General features: G+C 46.1%; 1 protein-coding gene across 1 annotated transcript in view; it reads right to left on the minus strand.

The window, feature by feature from the left end:
* The window catches only part of ACAP3 (ArfGAP with coiled-coil, ankyrin repeat and PH domains 3), a 130558-nt gene that overhangs the window by 24639 nt on the left and 88382 nt on the right, over positions 1–17537 (minus strand). Inside the window, 10 exon segments of the mRNA XM_067473012.1 lie at positions 2087–2148; positions 2150–2193; positions 2450–2664; positions 4335–4429; positions 4552–4621; positions 6329–6537; positions 7684–7795; positions 8437–8537; positions 10332–10383; positions 11298–11410. Of these exon segments, the coding sequence (XP_067329113.1) occupies positions 2087–2148; positions 2150–2193; positions 2450–2664; positions 4335–4429; positions 4552–4621; positions 6329–6537; positions 7684–7795; positions 8437–8537; positions 10332–10383; positions 11298–11410 (1073 nt within the window).

The following is a 17537-nucleotide window of genomic DNA, read 5'->3' on the forward strand; positions in this document are numbered from 1 at the left end:
GGTGAGAGCAGTCATGTTCGATTAATGGCAGAGTGGTGTGTATGTGTAGGCAAGGGAGACCGTGCGAGGCTGGAAAGAGGTTTACGCTAACAAGCGAGGAGGGGAGAGCAGGAATGCTTGGCACATGGCAGTATGGTGCGCATGTGCTGGTGAGGGAGAGTGTGCAAGGCTGGAGAGAGGCTTACACCAACATGTGGGGAGGGGAGAGCAGTCGTGTGCAGCATATGGCAGCGTGGTGTGTATGTGCAGGTGAGGGAGAGCATGCAAGGCTGGAGAGAGGCTTACGCCAACAAGTAAGGAGGAGAGAGCAGGCATGTTTGGCGTATGGCAATATGGTGCGCATGTGCAGGTGAGGGAGAGTGTGTGTGGCTGGAAGGAGGCTCACGACAACGACTTCCTTCAAAACATGGGTTTCTGTGTGGAAAGTTTGGCCCAGTTCCATCATTTGTGGGGTCCAGAATGCTCTTTGGCTGTAGGTGAACTATACATCCCAGAAACTACAACTCCCAAACGTCAAGGTCTATTTTCCTCAAACTCCACCAGTGTTTTACATGGCATCTGAACATGGGGGCTCTGCTTAGTTACCCAGACTCTCTTATAGCCCTTCCTTGCGTACCTCCATCCAGGAGGAATGGTGAACCGCTCCCAACAGGACCGTGGCCACTGTCACTCCGTGGGCTGGCGGCCAGAGGCTGCGGAACAGGGACGTGGTTGCCACCTAAGAAGAAGGCAGGCGGGACGTCATTGTCTCAAAGGGATATGATGCTGTTCCTTTTGCATTTTCTAAACAGCAGTACTCAGATCTGCACACATTATTCGCCAATACATCACATAGTCCTAGACACTTGGGAAATGTCCGACATGTCATTGAATACAAAAGCCAGCAGAGTGATCTTGTTTGCTGTGCATTAATCTTGTTATGTATCAAATAATAATATACACTCTATTATTATGGCGCAATGGGTTAAACCCTTGTGCTGGCAGGACTGCAGACCGAAAGGTTGGTGGTTTGAAATCGGGGAGCGGGGCGAGCTCCCGTCTGTCAGTTCCAGCTTCACCAGGCAGGGACATGAGAGAAGCCTCCCATAGGATGGTAGACATTGGAGCATCCCCTGGGCAACGTCCTTGCAGACAGCCAATTCTCGAGAAGCTTCCCACAGGATGGAAAAACATTGGGGCAACATCCCTGCAGACAGCCAATTCTTGAGGAGCCTCTTACAGGATGGTAAAACATCGGGGTGTCCCCTGGGCAACATCCTTGCAGACAGCCAATTCTAGTGAAGCCTCCCACAGGATAGTAAAACATTGGAGCGTCCCCTAGGCAATGTCCTTGAAGACAGCCAATTCTCGAGAAGCTTCCCAAGGGATGGAAAAACATTGGGGCAACATCCCTGCAGACAGCCAATTCTTGAGGAGCCTCTTACAGGATGGTAAAACATCGGGGTGTCCCCCTGGGCAACATCCTTGCAGACAGCCAATTCTTGAGGAGCCCCCCACAGGATGGTAAAACATCGGGGTGTCCATGGGCAATGTCCTTGCAGACTAGTCAATTCTCAAGAAGCCTCCCACAGGATGAGAATATATCTGGGCGTCTCCGGGCAACATCCTTGCAGACAGCCAATTCTAGTGAAGCCTCCCACAGCATGGAAAAACATCTGGGCGTCCCCTGGGCAACATCCTTGCAGACAGCCAATTCTCGAGAAGCCCTCCCACAGGATAAAATTTCCAGGCATCCCCTGGGCAACATCCTTGCAGACAGCCAATTCTCGAGAAGCCTCCACAGGATGGTAAAACATCCGGGTGTCCCCTGGGCAACATCCTTGCAGACAGCCAATTCTCGACAAGCCTCCCACAGGATGGTAAAACATCCAGGCATGCCCTGGGCAACATCCTTGCAGACAGCCAATTCTCTCACACCACAAGCATTATTAATTATAATTATAATTATAATTTATTATTATTATGATTATTATTCACTTTCTTCTTCTCTTTCTTGTAGAACTGATGCCCATAAGTCTCCCCAAGACATGCCAAAGGGAAAGGTGCAACTAGTAGCCCAACCAATGGCTGGTTTGGGTCAACTTACTGCGTGGCCCGGCTCCAGCTCCCGTGTCGGAAATAGGAGAAAAGGGAATCCAGCTCATCGGGGACAGAAGAGGGAATCGCGCCGGAATTTCCGTTTCCAGCGTGCAGCTGTTGGCAAAGAAAATATTGTTTGTACTCAGTTGTTTTCTTGTTTATTCCTCATACATGTACGCACATATATGCTAGCTAGAGCTTTCCAACAGTGAAATATACTGTTGCCTGTGAGTGTGGTGGTCTTGAAACACAGGCTGGGTGGCCATCTATCATGACAGTTTTATCAGTGGAGAAACCTCTCTCTGAGAAATGGGAATATTGGAAGTGGGGGGGGGAGGAAATGAGGGAGGAAGTCAAAGGGCCTCCCCACCCGAAGAGTGTGCCGCCGGCGATGCGTTTTCCTGCCTCGTGCCGGTACTTCCTCGCGCCGTGGGTGCTTTCGTGGAGCTGTTGCGCCGTTGGCACTTCTTCACGCTCCAACGCCGTGGCTTCCTCTCGTTCTCGGCCAGGGCCTCCCCAGACGGCAGCTTCTTGAGGAACTTCTTCTCCACGTATTTGACTTTAATCCAAGCTTCTTTGTCTTGCCTAGGAAGGAATTCAGATTTTCTGGTTTCAGTTTATCACCAGTTCTCAGAGTCGTCCAGTCTGTCCCCACCCACCTCCTTTTAGTTTTATCCAAAATAGGATTGTCCTATTTGTGTTAATTGATTACCATATATACTCGAAGATAAGTTGAGTTTTTTCAGACCTTTCATGGGCTGAAAAAGCCTCCCTCGGCTTAAAATGGGGAGCCTGGAGGCCATTGCTTTGCATCTTATGATCTATTTCACTCCCCTCTCCCCCTCCCTGAACAGTGTGTTTCCTTTTCTGCTCCTGCTCTGCTTCTCCTCCCAAGCTGGAATGTTTTGAAAATGGAAGGAAGGAAAGAAGAAAGGAAGGAAGGGAGGGAGGGAGGAGGGAGGGAGGAAGGGAGGAAGGGAGGAAGGAAAGAAGGAAGGAAGGAAGGAAGAATGAAGGAAAGAATGAAGGAAGGAATGAATGAATGGAGAAAGAAAGAAGGAAGGAAAGAAGGGAGGAAAGAAGGGAGGGAGGGAGGGAGGGAGGGAGGAAAGAAGGAAGGAAGGAAGGAAGGAAGGAAGGAAGGAAGAATGAAGGAAAGAATGAAGGAAGGAATGAATGGAGGAAAGAAAGAAGGAAGGAAGGAAGGAAGGAAGGGAGGGAGGGAGGGAGGGAGGGAGGGAGGGAGGGAGGGAGGAAGGGAGGAAGGAAAGAAGGAAGGAAGGAAGAATGAAGGAAAGAATGAAGGAAGGAATGAATGGAGGAAAGAAAGAAGGAAGGAAGGAAGGAAGGGAGGGAGGGAGGGAGGGAGGGAGGGAGGGAGGGAGGGAGGAAGGGAGGAAGGAAAGAAGGAAGGAAGGAAGAATGAAGGAAAGAATGAAGGAAGGAATGAATGGAGGAAAGAAAGAAGGAAGGAAAGAAGGAAGGAAGGAAGGAAGGGAGGGAGGGAGGGAGGAAAAAAGGAAGGAAAATGAAGGAAAGAATCAAGGAAGGAAGAAAGGAAGGAAGGAAAGAACAAAGGAAAGAATGAAGGAAAGAAGGGAGGATAGAAGGAAGGGAGGAAAGAAGGAAGGAAATAAGTAAGTAAGTAAGGAAGGAAAGAACAAAGGAAAGAATGAAGAGTGGAAAGAAGGGAGGAAAGAAGGGAGGGAGGAAGGAAGGAAAAAAGGAAAGAAAAATGAAGGAAAGAATGAATGAATGAATGAATGAATGAAGGGAGGAAGGAAGGAAGGAAGGAAAGAACAAAGGAAAGAATGAAGGAAGGAAAGAAGGGAGGAAAGAAGGAAGGGAGGAAAGAAGGAAGGAAAGAAGGAAGGAAAGTAGGAAGGAAGGAAAGAACAAAGGAAAGAATGAAGGATGGAAAAAAGGGAGGAAAGAAGGAAGGAAGGAAAGAACAAAGGAAAGAATGAAGGATGGAAAGAAGGGAGGAAACAAGGAAGGGAAGAAACAAGGAAGGGAGGAAGGAAGGAAGGACGGACGGACGGACGGAAGGAAGGAAGGAAGGAAGGAAGGAAGGAAGGAAGGGAAGAGAAGCAGAGGAAGATACTAGACCCAGGTCATCCAACAGTTTCAAAGTATAACCCCTTGACTAACACTGTAGAATGAATACATTTTGACACCCCCTGAACTGCCATGGCTCAATGTTATGGAATCGTGGGAGTTGCAGATTTCCAAGGTCTTTAGCCATGCAATCCTACCTGGAGCTGCCCGCGCTGGGCTTCTTGAGTCCCATCTCCTCACATTGTGCCTCATAGATCTGGTTCATGGTGGCATTGCCCAGCTCACACATCAGCTTTGGGAAAACAAGCCAAAGAGGTAAAGGGTTAAAGGCTCAGTTTCGATGGATGATGGGAGCGATACAAATCATCTTTCCCATTCCTTTTGACCCAATTCTGTTTGGGGTTTGATATTTACCTTCAGCAATTCTGGCTCCCATGAGTCCAGTGTGAGCGACCGCACTTTGGAGCAGTGCACCCCCAAACTCCTGTAAGGATGGCAGCCACAAAGCAAGCATTAATAGAATAATGGCAAGGAAAGGCAGAAGCTGCACATCGCAAGTGCTGAACCTGACTCAGCACATAGAAGATGGTTTTGAAAGGCAGCAGATCACAGGAGCTGTCTTCAGACATGTCAGCAGCCTATGACACTGTAAATCATTGCCTACTCCTGAGGAAAAATGATAATATCACAAAGGACGACCACTTCACCCACTTCATAGGAATTCTGCTACAAAACAGGAGCTTTTTTGTTGAGTTTCAGGGCGAGAGAAGCAGATGGCAACAACAGAAGAATGGCTTGACTCAGGGGAGCGTGCTTGTTCCATTGATGTTTAACATTTACACAAATGACCAGCCACTGCCAGGAGGGACAGAGAATTTCATCTATGCTGATGATCCTGTCATCACCGCTCAAGCAGAGAGCTTTGAAACGGTTGAACAGAAGCTCTCCAAAGCTTTAGGTGCTCTTACTGCCTATTACAGGGAAAACCAGCTTGCACCATCAATGTGTAACATCTACAGAAATGATAAGCCACTGCCAGAAGGGACAGAAAGTTTGATCTATGCTGACGATTGTGCCATCACTGCTCAAGAAGGGAGCTTTGAAACATTCGAACAGAAGCTCTCTAAAGCTTTAGGTGCTCTTACTGCTTATTACAGGGAAAACCAGCTTGCACCATCAATGTGTAACATCTACACAAATGACCAGCTAATGCCAGAAGGGACAGAAAGTTTCATCTATGCTGACGATCATGCCATTACCGCTCAAGCGGGGAGATTTGAAACGGTTGAACTGAAGCTCTCCGAAGCTTTAAGTGCTCTTACTGCCTATTACAGGGAAAACCATCTTGCACCATCAATGTGTAACATCTACACAAATGATCAGCCAGTGCCAGAAGGGACAAAAGTTTGATTTGTGCTGACGATTGTGCCATCACTGCTCAAGCAGGGAGCTTTGAAATGGTTGAACAGAAGCTCTCTGAAGATTTAGGTGCTCTTAACGTCTAAACCAGCTGATTCCTAATCCATCTAAAACACACACGTGTGCTTTTCACCTTAAGACCAGACAAATATCTCAAGCTCTGAGGATTGCTTGGAAAGGAAAATATCTGGGAGTCACTCTGGACCATGCTCTGACTTACAAGAAGCATTGCTTGAATATCAAGCAACAAGTGAATACTAGAAATAATATGGTATGAAAGCTGACTGGCCCAACCTGGGGATCACAACCAGACACAGTGAAGACATCTGCCCTTACACTTTGCTAAACTACTGCTGAATACACACTCCCAATGTGGAATGCATCTCACCACATTAAAACAGTGGATGCGGCTCTTAATGAGACATGCCACATTATCAAAGGATGTCTACACCCTACATCTATGGAGAAATTACACTGTTTAGCTGGTACTGCGCCACCTGACATCGACCAGGAAGTAGCAGCCAATAATGAAATGACCAAGGTAGTGAAATCTCCGGCCCATCCTCTGTTCAGATATCAGCCAGCACGCAAATGCCCTAAATCAAGAAATCGCTTCCTAAGAGATACTTGAAGAACACCTCAGCAAGCAAGAGTCCAAAAGTGGCAGGCTAAAACCTGCAAGAGTCCCAAACTGGCTGAGACTGGGTGAGAGACTCCCTCCTGGGAACACAGAAGATGGGACGACTTGGATGGAAGCTTAGTCTCAAAGTACCTGTGTATCCCTGAACATTCGATGCATAGTAAGATGCCCAAGTTGATGCTGGCCCACCGGGGATCGGCTTGGCCGCAGTCGCAGCACTGGTCGTTCCCTGGGATGCTCTGCACCCGCTGCAGGATGGTCTCCCCTTTGGCGCTGCGGTCCCGGGAGTCGGTTGCCGAGTCGATGCTGCTGGTGGAAGGGGAGGCCGTCCGGTCCAGTCTCTGGCGGAGAGGGAAAGAGAACATGGGGAAAGGAATGGTGAAAATCTACGCTGACGACTGCGCCATCACCACTCCTCAAATATGTTTCTTTTCTCCAAGCTAAACATACTCAGATCCCCAAGCCGCTCCTCAGAGGGCTTCATTTGGGTCACTTTTCTTTGGACCCATTCCAGCTTGTCCACATCCATCTTGAATTGCTTTGCCCAGAACCGGACATAAGGCTATTATCCCCGGTGAGACCTGACCAAAGCAGAACGAGTGGAACCATGACTTTCCTCTATTTCAGGGATGGGCAAACCCAGGCCTGGGAGCCAGATGTGGCCCCTTGGGCTCTTCTCTCAGGCCCTTCTCTCTCTCACCATCCTATCCTTCCTTTCTTCTCTCTATCCTTCCTCCTTCCCTTCCTTTTTCTCCTTCCCTTCCACCCTTTTGTCCTTCCTTCCCTCTCTCCCTCTATCTCCTTCTTTCCCTTTTGTCTTTCCTTCCCTCTTCCCTCCCTCCTTCCCCTTCCTTCCTTACCTTTTCTTTCCTTCCTTCTCTTTTCTTCATCCTTCCTTCCTTCTTTCCTCCCTCCTTCCCTCCCTCTTTCCCCTCCCTCCCATCTCCCTCCCTCCCTCCCTCCCTTCCTTCCTTCTTTCCTTCCCTTTTGTCTTTCCATCCCTCTTTCCTCCCTCCTTCCCCTTCCTTCCTTACCTTTTCTTTCCTTCCTTCTCTCTTTCCTTCATCCTTCCCTTCCTTCTCTTCCACAGTTTCATCCCTCCATCCTTCCCTCTCTCCCTCTATCTCCTTCCTTCCCTTTTGTCTTTCCTTCCTTCTTTTTCCTTCATCCTTCCTTCCTTTCTTCCCTCTTTCATCCCTCCCTACTTCCCTCCCTCTATCTCCTTCCTTCCCTTTTGCCTTTCCTTCCTTCTCTTTTCTTCATCTTTCCTTCCTTCTTTCCTCCCTCCTTCCCTCCCTCTTTCCCCTTCCTTCCTTCTTTCCTTCCCTTTTGTCTTTCCTTCCTTCTCTCTTTCCTCCCTCCTTCTCCTTCCTTCCCTTCCACACTTTCATCCTTCCATCCTTCCCTCTCACCCTCTATCTCCCATCCTGTATCTGTGCCTTTTGTTTCCAAAGTGAGCTCATTTCCTGTCTCTGGCATCAACTCACTTCGATGTAGCAGCTGTCCGGGCTCTCTCGGTACGCAGAGGCGATGCTCGCTTGAACCGCCTGGATCCACGCCTGGCGCAGTTTCTCCGAATCGGCCTGAAGCATGCAGCTTCTGTGAGCGAAAGAAGCAGAGATAGATAGATAGATAGATAGATAGATAGATAGATAGAGAGATCTTAAGAAAATGCCAAGTGCCTGTTTCCAGAATCATGGAGGCAGCTCATTTATTTTTCTAGTAATATACCCTTCTGAAATTACTTTAAAAAATTGTCAAAAACCCATGGATTGCCTGAACATGTTGAAATTTGGTATGCTGACAGAGGAGGGTGTTTTCTACTAATGTGGAAAGTTTCATCAAGATTGGTCTAAAAATGAGAGAGAATCCCCTGAAGTTTGCCCAGTGCCATTTGCTGATTTTCGAAGCAATTCGGAAATTTCTGAAAGTTCCGAATTTTTTTCGAATTTTTTTTCGGAAAAATTCGGAATTCCAAATCGAACCTCCAGTGCATCAACCACCCTACATCAACCAAGCCTACAACATACTGAATAGTATGAGCTGGATATTCATAGCATCCTCGAGTTAGAAGGCCCATATACAAAGTGGTCTACCAAGACTCCTACATTCCTTTTGCTTGGACTGTGTTGCAAGCTCAGTGTCAGCCATTTGAAGGAAGGAAGAGAGGGAAGGAGAGAGCGAATATTATGGGAAGGAATTAAAGAAGAGACTGCACAAAGAAGTGAAGATAGACTTACTTAGTGGGAGACACAACTTCAAAGCAGAACCTCCTCTCTATATCTTCACAGGGCTTGACGGTACAAAGCCGGAGGTCTTCGACCACCACCGTGAGGACATCCTGGAAGGAGAAGAAAATGTCAATGTCATGGTCCTTCTTTCCAGCAGGCACCAGCCAACCCCTCTGCAATGCCAGAAAGACAGCTTAATGGTGTAACATTAGACAATGTTGAGCATTTCCTCTCCCTTGGTAGCTACCTCTCCACAAAAGTCAACATTGACAACACCACCTGAGCTCTGCGAGTGCTGCATCATTGACCCTGAAATACATCACTGCCTGAGCTCTGCAAGTGCAGCATCATTGACCCTGAAATACAATACCACCTGAGCTCTGTGAGTACAACATCATTGACCCTGAAATACAATACCACCTGAGCTCTGTGAGTACAACATCATTGACCCTGAAATACACCACCACCTGAGCTCTGCGAGTACAGCATCATTGACCCTGAAATACAACACCGCCTGAGCTCTGCAAGTGCAGCATCATTGACCCTGAAATACAATACCACCTGAGCTCTGCGAGTGCTGCATCATTGACCCTGAAATACACCACCTGAGCTCTGTGAGTACAACATCACTGACCCTGAAATACATCACTGCCTGAGCTCTGCAAGTGCAGCATCATTGACCCTGAAATACAATACCACCTGAGCTCTGAGAGTGCAGCATCATTGACCCTGAAATACACCACCTGAGCTCTGTGAGTACAACATCATTGACCCTGAAATACAACACCGCCTGAGCTCTGTGAATACAGCATCATTGACCCTGAAATACAATACCACCTGAGCTCTGTGAGTACAACATCATTGACCCTGAAATACAACACCGCCTGAGCTCTGCAAGTGCAGCATCATTGACCCTGAAATACAATACCACCTGAGCTCTGAGAGTGCTGCATCATTGACCCTGAAATACAATACCACCTGAGCTCTGTGAGTACAACATCATTGACCCTGAAATACAACACCGCCTGAGCTCTGCAAGTGCAGCATCATTGACCCTGAAATACAATACCACCTGAGCTCTGCGAGTGCTGCATCATTGACCCTGAAATACACCACCTGAGCTCTGTGAGTACAACATCATTGACCCTGAAATACATCACTGCCTGAGCTCTGCAAGTGCAGCATCATTGACCCTGAAATACAATACCACCTGAGCTCTGCGAGTACAGCATCATTGACCCTGAAATACACCGCCTGAGCTCTGCAAGTGAAGCATCATTGACCCTGAAATACAATACCACCTGAGCTCTGAGAGTGCAGCATCATTGACCCTGAAATACACCACCTGAGCTCTGTGAGTACAACATCATTGACCCTGAAATACAACACCGCCTGAGCTCTGTGAATACAGCATCATTGACCCTGAAATACAACACCACCTGAGCTCTGCGAATGCAGCATTCTTCCGAATGAAGCAGAGAGTGTTTGAGGACCGGGACATCCGTAGGGAGACCAAGGTGCTTGTTTATAAAGCCATTGTTCTCCCAGCTCTGCAATATGACTGCAAAATGTGGACTGTCTACAGACGTCACACACAACTCCTGGAACGATTCGATTGGTAAAATACTCAATGTGCCTAAATGTGAGTTTGGGCAAAATAGACCTTGAGATTTGGGATTTGTAGTTTTTGGGATTTATAGTTGACCTACAATCAAAGAGCATTCTGAACCCCACCAATGATAGAATTGGGCCAAACTTCCCACACAGAACCCCCATGACCAACAGAAAATACTGTGTTTCTGGTGGTCTTTGGTGACCCCCTCTGCCACCTCCCCAAGACCCCCCCCCCTCCAGGGGTCCCGACCCCAAGGTTGAGAAACAATGCGCTAATGTGTCTCCCTGACCTTTAGCTTCTTCTGGTACACCAACTGGCTGTTCTGTATGGAGAACCACCTCCTGGGGAGACAAAGAGAAGGAGAGAAGAACAGGGGGTGGAAAGGGAGAGGACAAAAGAAAGAGAGGAGAATAACAATGAAAACCGGTATCTCCTTTTGAGCTGAACAAGAACTAGATAAGGTTCTTCAAAGACCAATTAAAGGACTAACTATAGAATTAATGCAGTTTGGAAAACAAACTGAGTTGTAGTTTCACAAGGTCTTTCAATGTCAAAGTACAACCTCCAGGATTCCATGTTTGTTGTTTATTTGTTCAGTCACTTCGGACTATTATTTTTATTTATTATTTTTATTTAATTACAACATTTATATGCCGCCCTTCTCACCCCAAAGGGGACTCAGAGCAGCTTACAAGGTATATATTACATACAATATATTATATTATTAGCATATCAGCATTAAACGTTGCTATATTGCACCACACCACTATATCGTAATATTATTAGCAATAATTATATAATAATTAATCCTGATATATTATTAATATAATATATTAATTATTATAATTATATATTTATATTACATGTAATATTACTAATAATATATTGTAATATTATTAGTAATATTACATGTAATATAAATATATAATTATAATATCATATTATTGTTAGTATTATATTGCATTACATTATAATATAAATATTATATGTATATACAATATATTTTATATTATATTATATTATACTGCATTACATTTATATTTATAGCTGACGTTGGATCACTCTAGTCATAGCTGAACGCTTTTAACATCAAGGTCTGCGATTCCAAAATCCCATCGCAATTTGTTGCCCTGACATAAGAGTTACAGCAGTTGTAGTACCAAAGATCGACTCCTATGGAAGGCAAAGCGTTGTCTCCAGCTTCCTTTGACCATTAGTCCCTTCTGCTTTGAGTCTTTTAGAGGATAGGGCTTACCGGTTCCAGGTCTTGAAAGCGTTGCTTGCCCTTTTGAAGAGGTAGCCTTCCATCACCACCCCGTTGGGGGCATCGACGTTGAATTCCACTTTGGAGTCATCGTACGAGAAATCCTAAGAAGCATCAAAAAACATATTATGATTGGAGAGGGCATGAACACTAGGTCAAAACATCAAATGATGTAATGTTGCTTTCTGTTGCTCCCAAGACACGGAGCAATGGATTCAAACTCTGGGAAAAGAAATTCCTGTCACACTGGGAATCACCTCTGTACTTTACACACAAATAGCAAAGCAGTTTATTGAAGAATATATAAAAAGCCGAGCAGTAAAATAGTAAGAAACATCTAAGCCCAAAAGTATTCAATAGCCCATAAAATCCAAGGTACACAAGTTGCATCAAAAACCAAGAATGCAAAAGAATCAAGATACAACACGGTGGCATAAAATCCACAACACAGAACTCAAGAATCACCCTTGAAACTTGAACAGCTGAAGACATGAAACTAGAAGTCCCTTGAAAAGCTTGGTTAGAGCTAAACACAAGATGTTGCTGAAAATCCAATTTTGACCAGACTGCTGAAAAAGCTTTTTCGTGTCTCTAATAAAACCATGAAATCATTCCGTTTCTCCTTAACAAACAGATAACAGCTTTTTCTCTAACAAGCAAAGTTTGAGAATCAGCCCAGAATTTACTAAAGCTGTGCCTGACAGACTGTAGGATCTATATAGCAATATTAAATAACCACTCACAAGCCGGTTTTGCTTTGAAATGGATATATTGCTTGTATCTCTGCAGCAAAGAAAGACACTACTGACTTTTTCCCACCACCACTTCCTTTTATACACCTTTCCTGCCCAACCCCTCCCTCTTCTCAGTTTCATTATTAGGACTTGTTGCTTCACAAGTTCCAATACAAGGTTTCCAGCACTCTCTCCTGGCTTCAAAATGTCACAGAGAGAGAATTGATTCAGCCAGGATGATTCGGTCAGGATGTCATGGAGGGAATTTGCGATGTCTTCATGCCATCAGAAATTGACTCCTGACAGTGCCTCCTATCCTTTGGTTTATTAGCCTCTCCTCCTGGCAATTTATCTTCTGAACTCGCTTCCCTAGAGAAAGCTGGGCCCCTCTCTGGAATGTGGCCTTCCAAAGGGACACAGAATGCTCAGTTTCAGGACTTAAAATCTCTTGCTGGCTCGCTGGTTCAGCAGGCCCAGAAATCACATCATCCACTTCCTCTTCCTCATTGACATTAGGTACAATCATTGGCTGAATCACAACATGCACAAGCCTACGGAAAATGTGTGTAGCTTGCCACCTAGTGACTGTTTGGGGCATTCACACGAATCTCTTCGCAACAAGAGGGGCTGCTTGCCACCTGATTTCTCCCTTCTCCAGCTCTGAGAAGGCCTACGACACAATGTCTCTGTGACAACGTTATGACGATGGTGGGCAGGGTCTCTTTGTGTCACCCCAAAGGAGGGACAATGCAAGCTGTTTATAGTGATTGTGTTGATGTGAGTACTGTGCGTCACTGGGAGAGTAAGTTTAAAGATGTTGAGGTGACACCTTCTGCTGTCAAGAATTCAATGACTGCATGTTGCTTAAGTCGCATTGACCAACCGTCTGCGCAGGGTTCCATACTTCCCATTTTAACCACACAACCGGTCAATGCTAAGGCTTCCTGCCAAAATGGAACTGTAGAGGAAAGTCTACTGAACAAGCCAGTACCTGCCACATACCAGTACTGCCATCTGTTGAGGAGTTATGAAGGTGGAGGCATTACTTTTTATTCAACCCTCGTATCTATCGTCTCTCTGTTTGTCTATGACAAAGTATGTATGTTTGCCAAAATGGAACTGTAGAGGAAAGTCTACTGAACAAGCCAGTACCTGCTGCATACCAGCACAGCCATCTGTTGAGGAGTTACCAAAGGTGGAGGCATTACTTTTTATTCAACCCTCGTATCTATCATCTCTCTGTTTGTCTATGACAAAGTATGTATGTTTACCAAAATGGAACTGTAGAGGAGAGTCTACTGAACAAGCCAGTACCTGCTGCATGCCAGTACAGCAATCAGTTGAGGAGTTACGAAGGTGGAAGCATTACTTTTTATTCAACCCTCGTATCTATCATCTCTCTGTTTGTCTATGACAATGTATGTATGTTTGCCAAAATGGAACTGTAGAGGAGAGTCCACTGAACAAGCCAGTACCTGCCGCATACCGGCAGGAGGAGTTACAAAAGTGGAGGCATTACTTTTTATTCAACCCTTGTATCTATCATCTCTCCGTTTGTCTATGACAACGTATGTATGTTTGCCAACTGTAGAACTGTAGAGGAAAGTCTACTGAACAAGCCAGTACCTGCCGCATACTCTTCATTCAACCCTTACTTTTCATTCAGCCCTGGTAGACAGAGTTGTGTAAAATTGTACTGGGTCATGAGTGGAAACTCTAGAGAACAAGCAAATCGAGAAGTGCAAAAAAAACCACCCCCATCTGCTGCTGAAATGCATGCTCAGGACCTCTTGCCAAGCCCCTCTTTCATGTGTTCTCTTGGCTTTTATGTCCATTCAATCAATCCCACCGTCCCCTCCCCACCACTTCACCCTCCAGGCACTCCGCTTCCATCTCCCCACCCCATTGATTTGAATGTTTATGTCCCCAGATGCCTGGGCAAAGGCTGAACGCTCTTTTTTTCCCACCCCAAGAAGGGACGTCAGACAATAGTTTCCCTGGAAACATCACATGCCGACGCATCGACGCATCGGGGGAACCAGATTTTGAGAAAGGCGAGCAACCTCCCCTTGGCTCCTTTGGAGTGGAAATAATAACGGGTCTCCAAAATACGGAGGCTTTTGAACTGGCCAATGAGGATAGGGGAACACACAAGCAAACCAAAAACCCCTACAACGGGGAGAATTCGATGCTAGAGGCAAGAACCTGGCTTTGCATTGTGTGGAAAGATCCTTCTTTGCACATCACAAGTGCTGAACCTGACTCCGCACATAGAAGATGGCTTTGAAAGGCAGCAGATCACAGGAGCTGTCGTCATAGACCTGTCAGTGGTTTATGATACTGTAAACCACGGCCTCCTCCTGAGAAAAATGTATTATATCACAAAGGACGACCACCTCACCCGCCTCATAGGAAACCTGCTACAAAACAGGAGCTTTTTTGTTGAGTTCCAGGGTCAGAGAAGCAGATGGCGGAAACAGAAGAACGGCCTGCCTCAGGGGAGCGTGCTCTCTCCATCCATGTTTAACATCTACACAAATGACCAGCCACTGCCAGAAGGGACAGAGAGTTTCATCTATGCTGATGATTGTGCCATCACCACCCAAGCAGGGAGCTTTGAGATGGTTGAATAGAAGCTCTCCGAAGCTCTAGGTGCTCTTATTGCCTATTACAGGGAAAACCAGCTGATTCCCCAAACCATCTAAAACACAGACATGTGCTTTTATTTATTATTATTATTTATTTAGAGTTTTTATAACCCGGTCTTCTCAACCTCTGGAGAGGGACTCAGGCCGGCTAACAACAAAGGATTCAATACAATAAGATCAAAGCAAATATACATCATCAATATAAAATACATTAAAATACAGATCATACAAATTCCAAAAAAAGTCAGTTCATCAGAGTGAAATCACAAATTCATCACCATCAGCCAATAACTATTGAGCCAATAGTTATTGACTCAATCAAGAACAGACAAGCATCCCGAGCTCTGAGGATTACCTGGGAAGGAATCCCACTGGAGCATTGCAGTGCACCCAAATACCTGGGAGTCACTCTGGACCGTGCTCTGACCTACAAGAAGCACTGCCTGAATATCAAGCAAAAAGTGGGTGCCAGAAACAATATCATACGAAAGCTGACTGGCACAACCTGGGGATCACAACCAGACACAGTGAAGACATCTGCCCTTGCGCTGTGCTACTCTGCTACTGAGTATGCATGCCCAGTGTGGAACACATCTCACCACACTAAAACAGTGGATGTGGCTCTTAATGAGACATGCCGCATTATCACGGGGTGTCTGCGCCCTACACCACTGGAGAAATTACACTGCTTAGCCGGTATCGCACCACCTGACATCCGCCGGGAAGTACCAGCCAATAGTGAAAGGACCAAGGCAGAGACATCTCCAGCTCATCCCCTGTTTGGGTATCAGCCAGCACGTCAATGACTTAAATCAAGAAATAGTTTTCTAAGATCTACAGAGGCACTCGCTGGAACACCTCAGCAAGCGAGAGTCCAAAAGTGGCAGACTCAAACCCAGAACCTGATACCAAATGAGAGACTCCCCCCTGGGCACACAGAAAATTGGGCGACTTGGAAGGCGCTGAACAGACTGCGCTCGGGCACCACGAGATGCAGAGCCAACCTCAAGAAATGGGGCCACAAAGTGGAATCCACGACATGCGAGTGCGGAGAGGAGCAAACCACTGACCACCTGCTGCAATGCACCCTGAGCCCTGCCACATGCACCATGGAGGACCTTCTTATACTAACACCAGAGGCACTCCAAGGGGCCAGATACTGGTCAAAGGACATTTAATCAACTACCAAACTCGCAAATTTTGCATTTTGTCTGTTTGTTTGTTTTGCTCTGTGATAAATGTAATACAATTGACTGGTTGCCCCTGACACGACAAATAAATAACATACTGACTCTTAGGTTGTCCGAGAAAGACTGTCCTCCATGTTCGGTGGTTTAAAAGCCACCATCGGTACAAAATATCACCCTCTTTTAGCCCTACGAAGGAAACCCCTTACCAGGAAATACTCCAGACGGCCAAAAATCTTCATGACAGCTACGCTTTTGGGTCTGCTTCCAAGAATGCCACGCAGAGAAGGGAGAAGGGATCTCTTGGCCTCGGCCTCCTTCTCCTCCACTGCCACCAACGTCATCCCTCTCCGTTTTCCTTCTTTCCGCAAGAAATGCCTCTCTGTTGGCTCCTCCTCGCTCCTTCTTTGTGGGCCACCTGCCCAACGTACCCGCCTCTTTTCTCCCTCCCTAAGGGGCTTCTCTGAGAGTCAATCGGCTTAGCAAATTATCATACAGCTGTCGCCTCAGGATGGAGAGGCAAAGCCACACACCACCACCGCACTACAACCTTTGACCTTCGCTTGGAGAATTTGGACAGCGGCTAAGGAAGAGTGCTCTTGACTACGATCATCTCCCCCGAAATCGCGTCCCACTTTCTACCGAGCTCATATCCAAGATCGCATTTCCAAAAACAGCCATAAAATCACAAATACGGCTTAAGTCCACAAGCAAAAGATATACTTAGTAAAACTGGAGAAGGAATACAAAAACAAGAACATAGAAAACTTTCAGAAACTTAAATCCAACACCAAGGCTTGGCTTGAAACACGACCCAGAGAACTCAGGCCTAGCTTCTAACCTGAAAGCAACGTTGCCTGAACTGAATTTAGGTTGCACCCTGACTGTTAATAAACAGATATAAATTCAGGGAGATAGAGGTGGGGGTATAAAAATAAAGTTGTTGTTGTTGTTGTTGTTGTTGTTATTACTAGCTGTACCCGCCACGCATTGCTGTGGCCAATCTTCCCTCTTTCTCTCCTTCTTTCCCTCCTTCCTTCCCATCTTTCCTTCTATTCTTCCTTCCTTCTCTATCTCTTTCCTTCCTTCCTCCTTTTTCTTTCTCTTCTGCTGTCTCTCTTTTCTTCCTTCTCTTTCCTTCCCTCCCTCTTTCTCTACATCTTCCCCCCTTCCTTCATTCCCTCTTTCCTTCCTTCTTTCCCTTTTTTCTTTTCTTCTCTCCTTCCTTCCTTCTCTAACTTTCCTTCCTTCCCCCTTTTTCTTTCCCTCCCTCTTTCTCTCCTTCCTTCCTTTTCTACCTCTTTCCTTCCTTCTCTCTTTGCTTCCATGTTTCCTTCTCCCTTTCCTTCTTTCTTTCCCTCCCTCTTTCTCTACATCTTCCCCCCTTCCTTCACTCCCTCTTTCCTTCCTTTTTTCCCTTTTTCTTTTCTTCTCTCCTTCCTTCTCTAACTTTCCTTCCTTCCCCCTTTTACTTTCCCTCCTTCTTTATTTCCCTCCCTCTTTCTCTACATCTTCGCCCCTTCCTTCACTCCCTCTTTCCTTCCTTTCCCTTTTTTCTTTCCTTCTCTCCTTCCTTCTCTAACTTTCCTTCCTTCCCCCTTTTACTTTCCCTCCTTCTTTATTTCCCTCCCTCTTTCTCTACATCTTCGCCCCTTCCTTCAC

The sequence above is a fragment of the Anolis sagrei genome, chromosome 13, assembly GCF_037176765.1.
Source record: "Anolis sagrei isolate rAnoSag1 chromosome 13, rAnoSag1.mat, whole genome shotgun sequence".
Lineage (NCBI taxonomy): Eukaryota > Metazoa > Chordata > Lepidosauria > Squamata > Dactyloidae > Anolis > Anolis sagrei.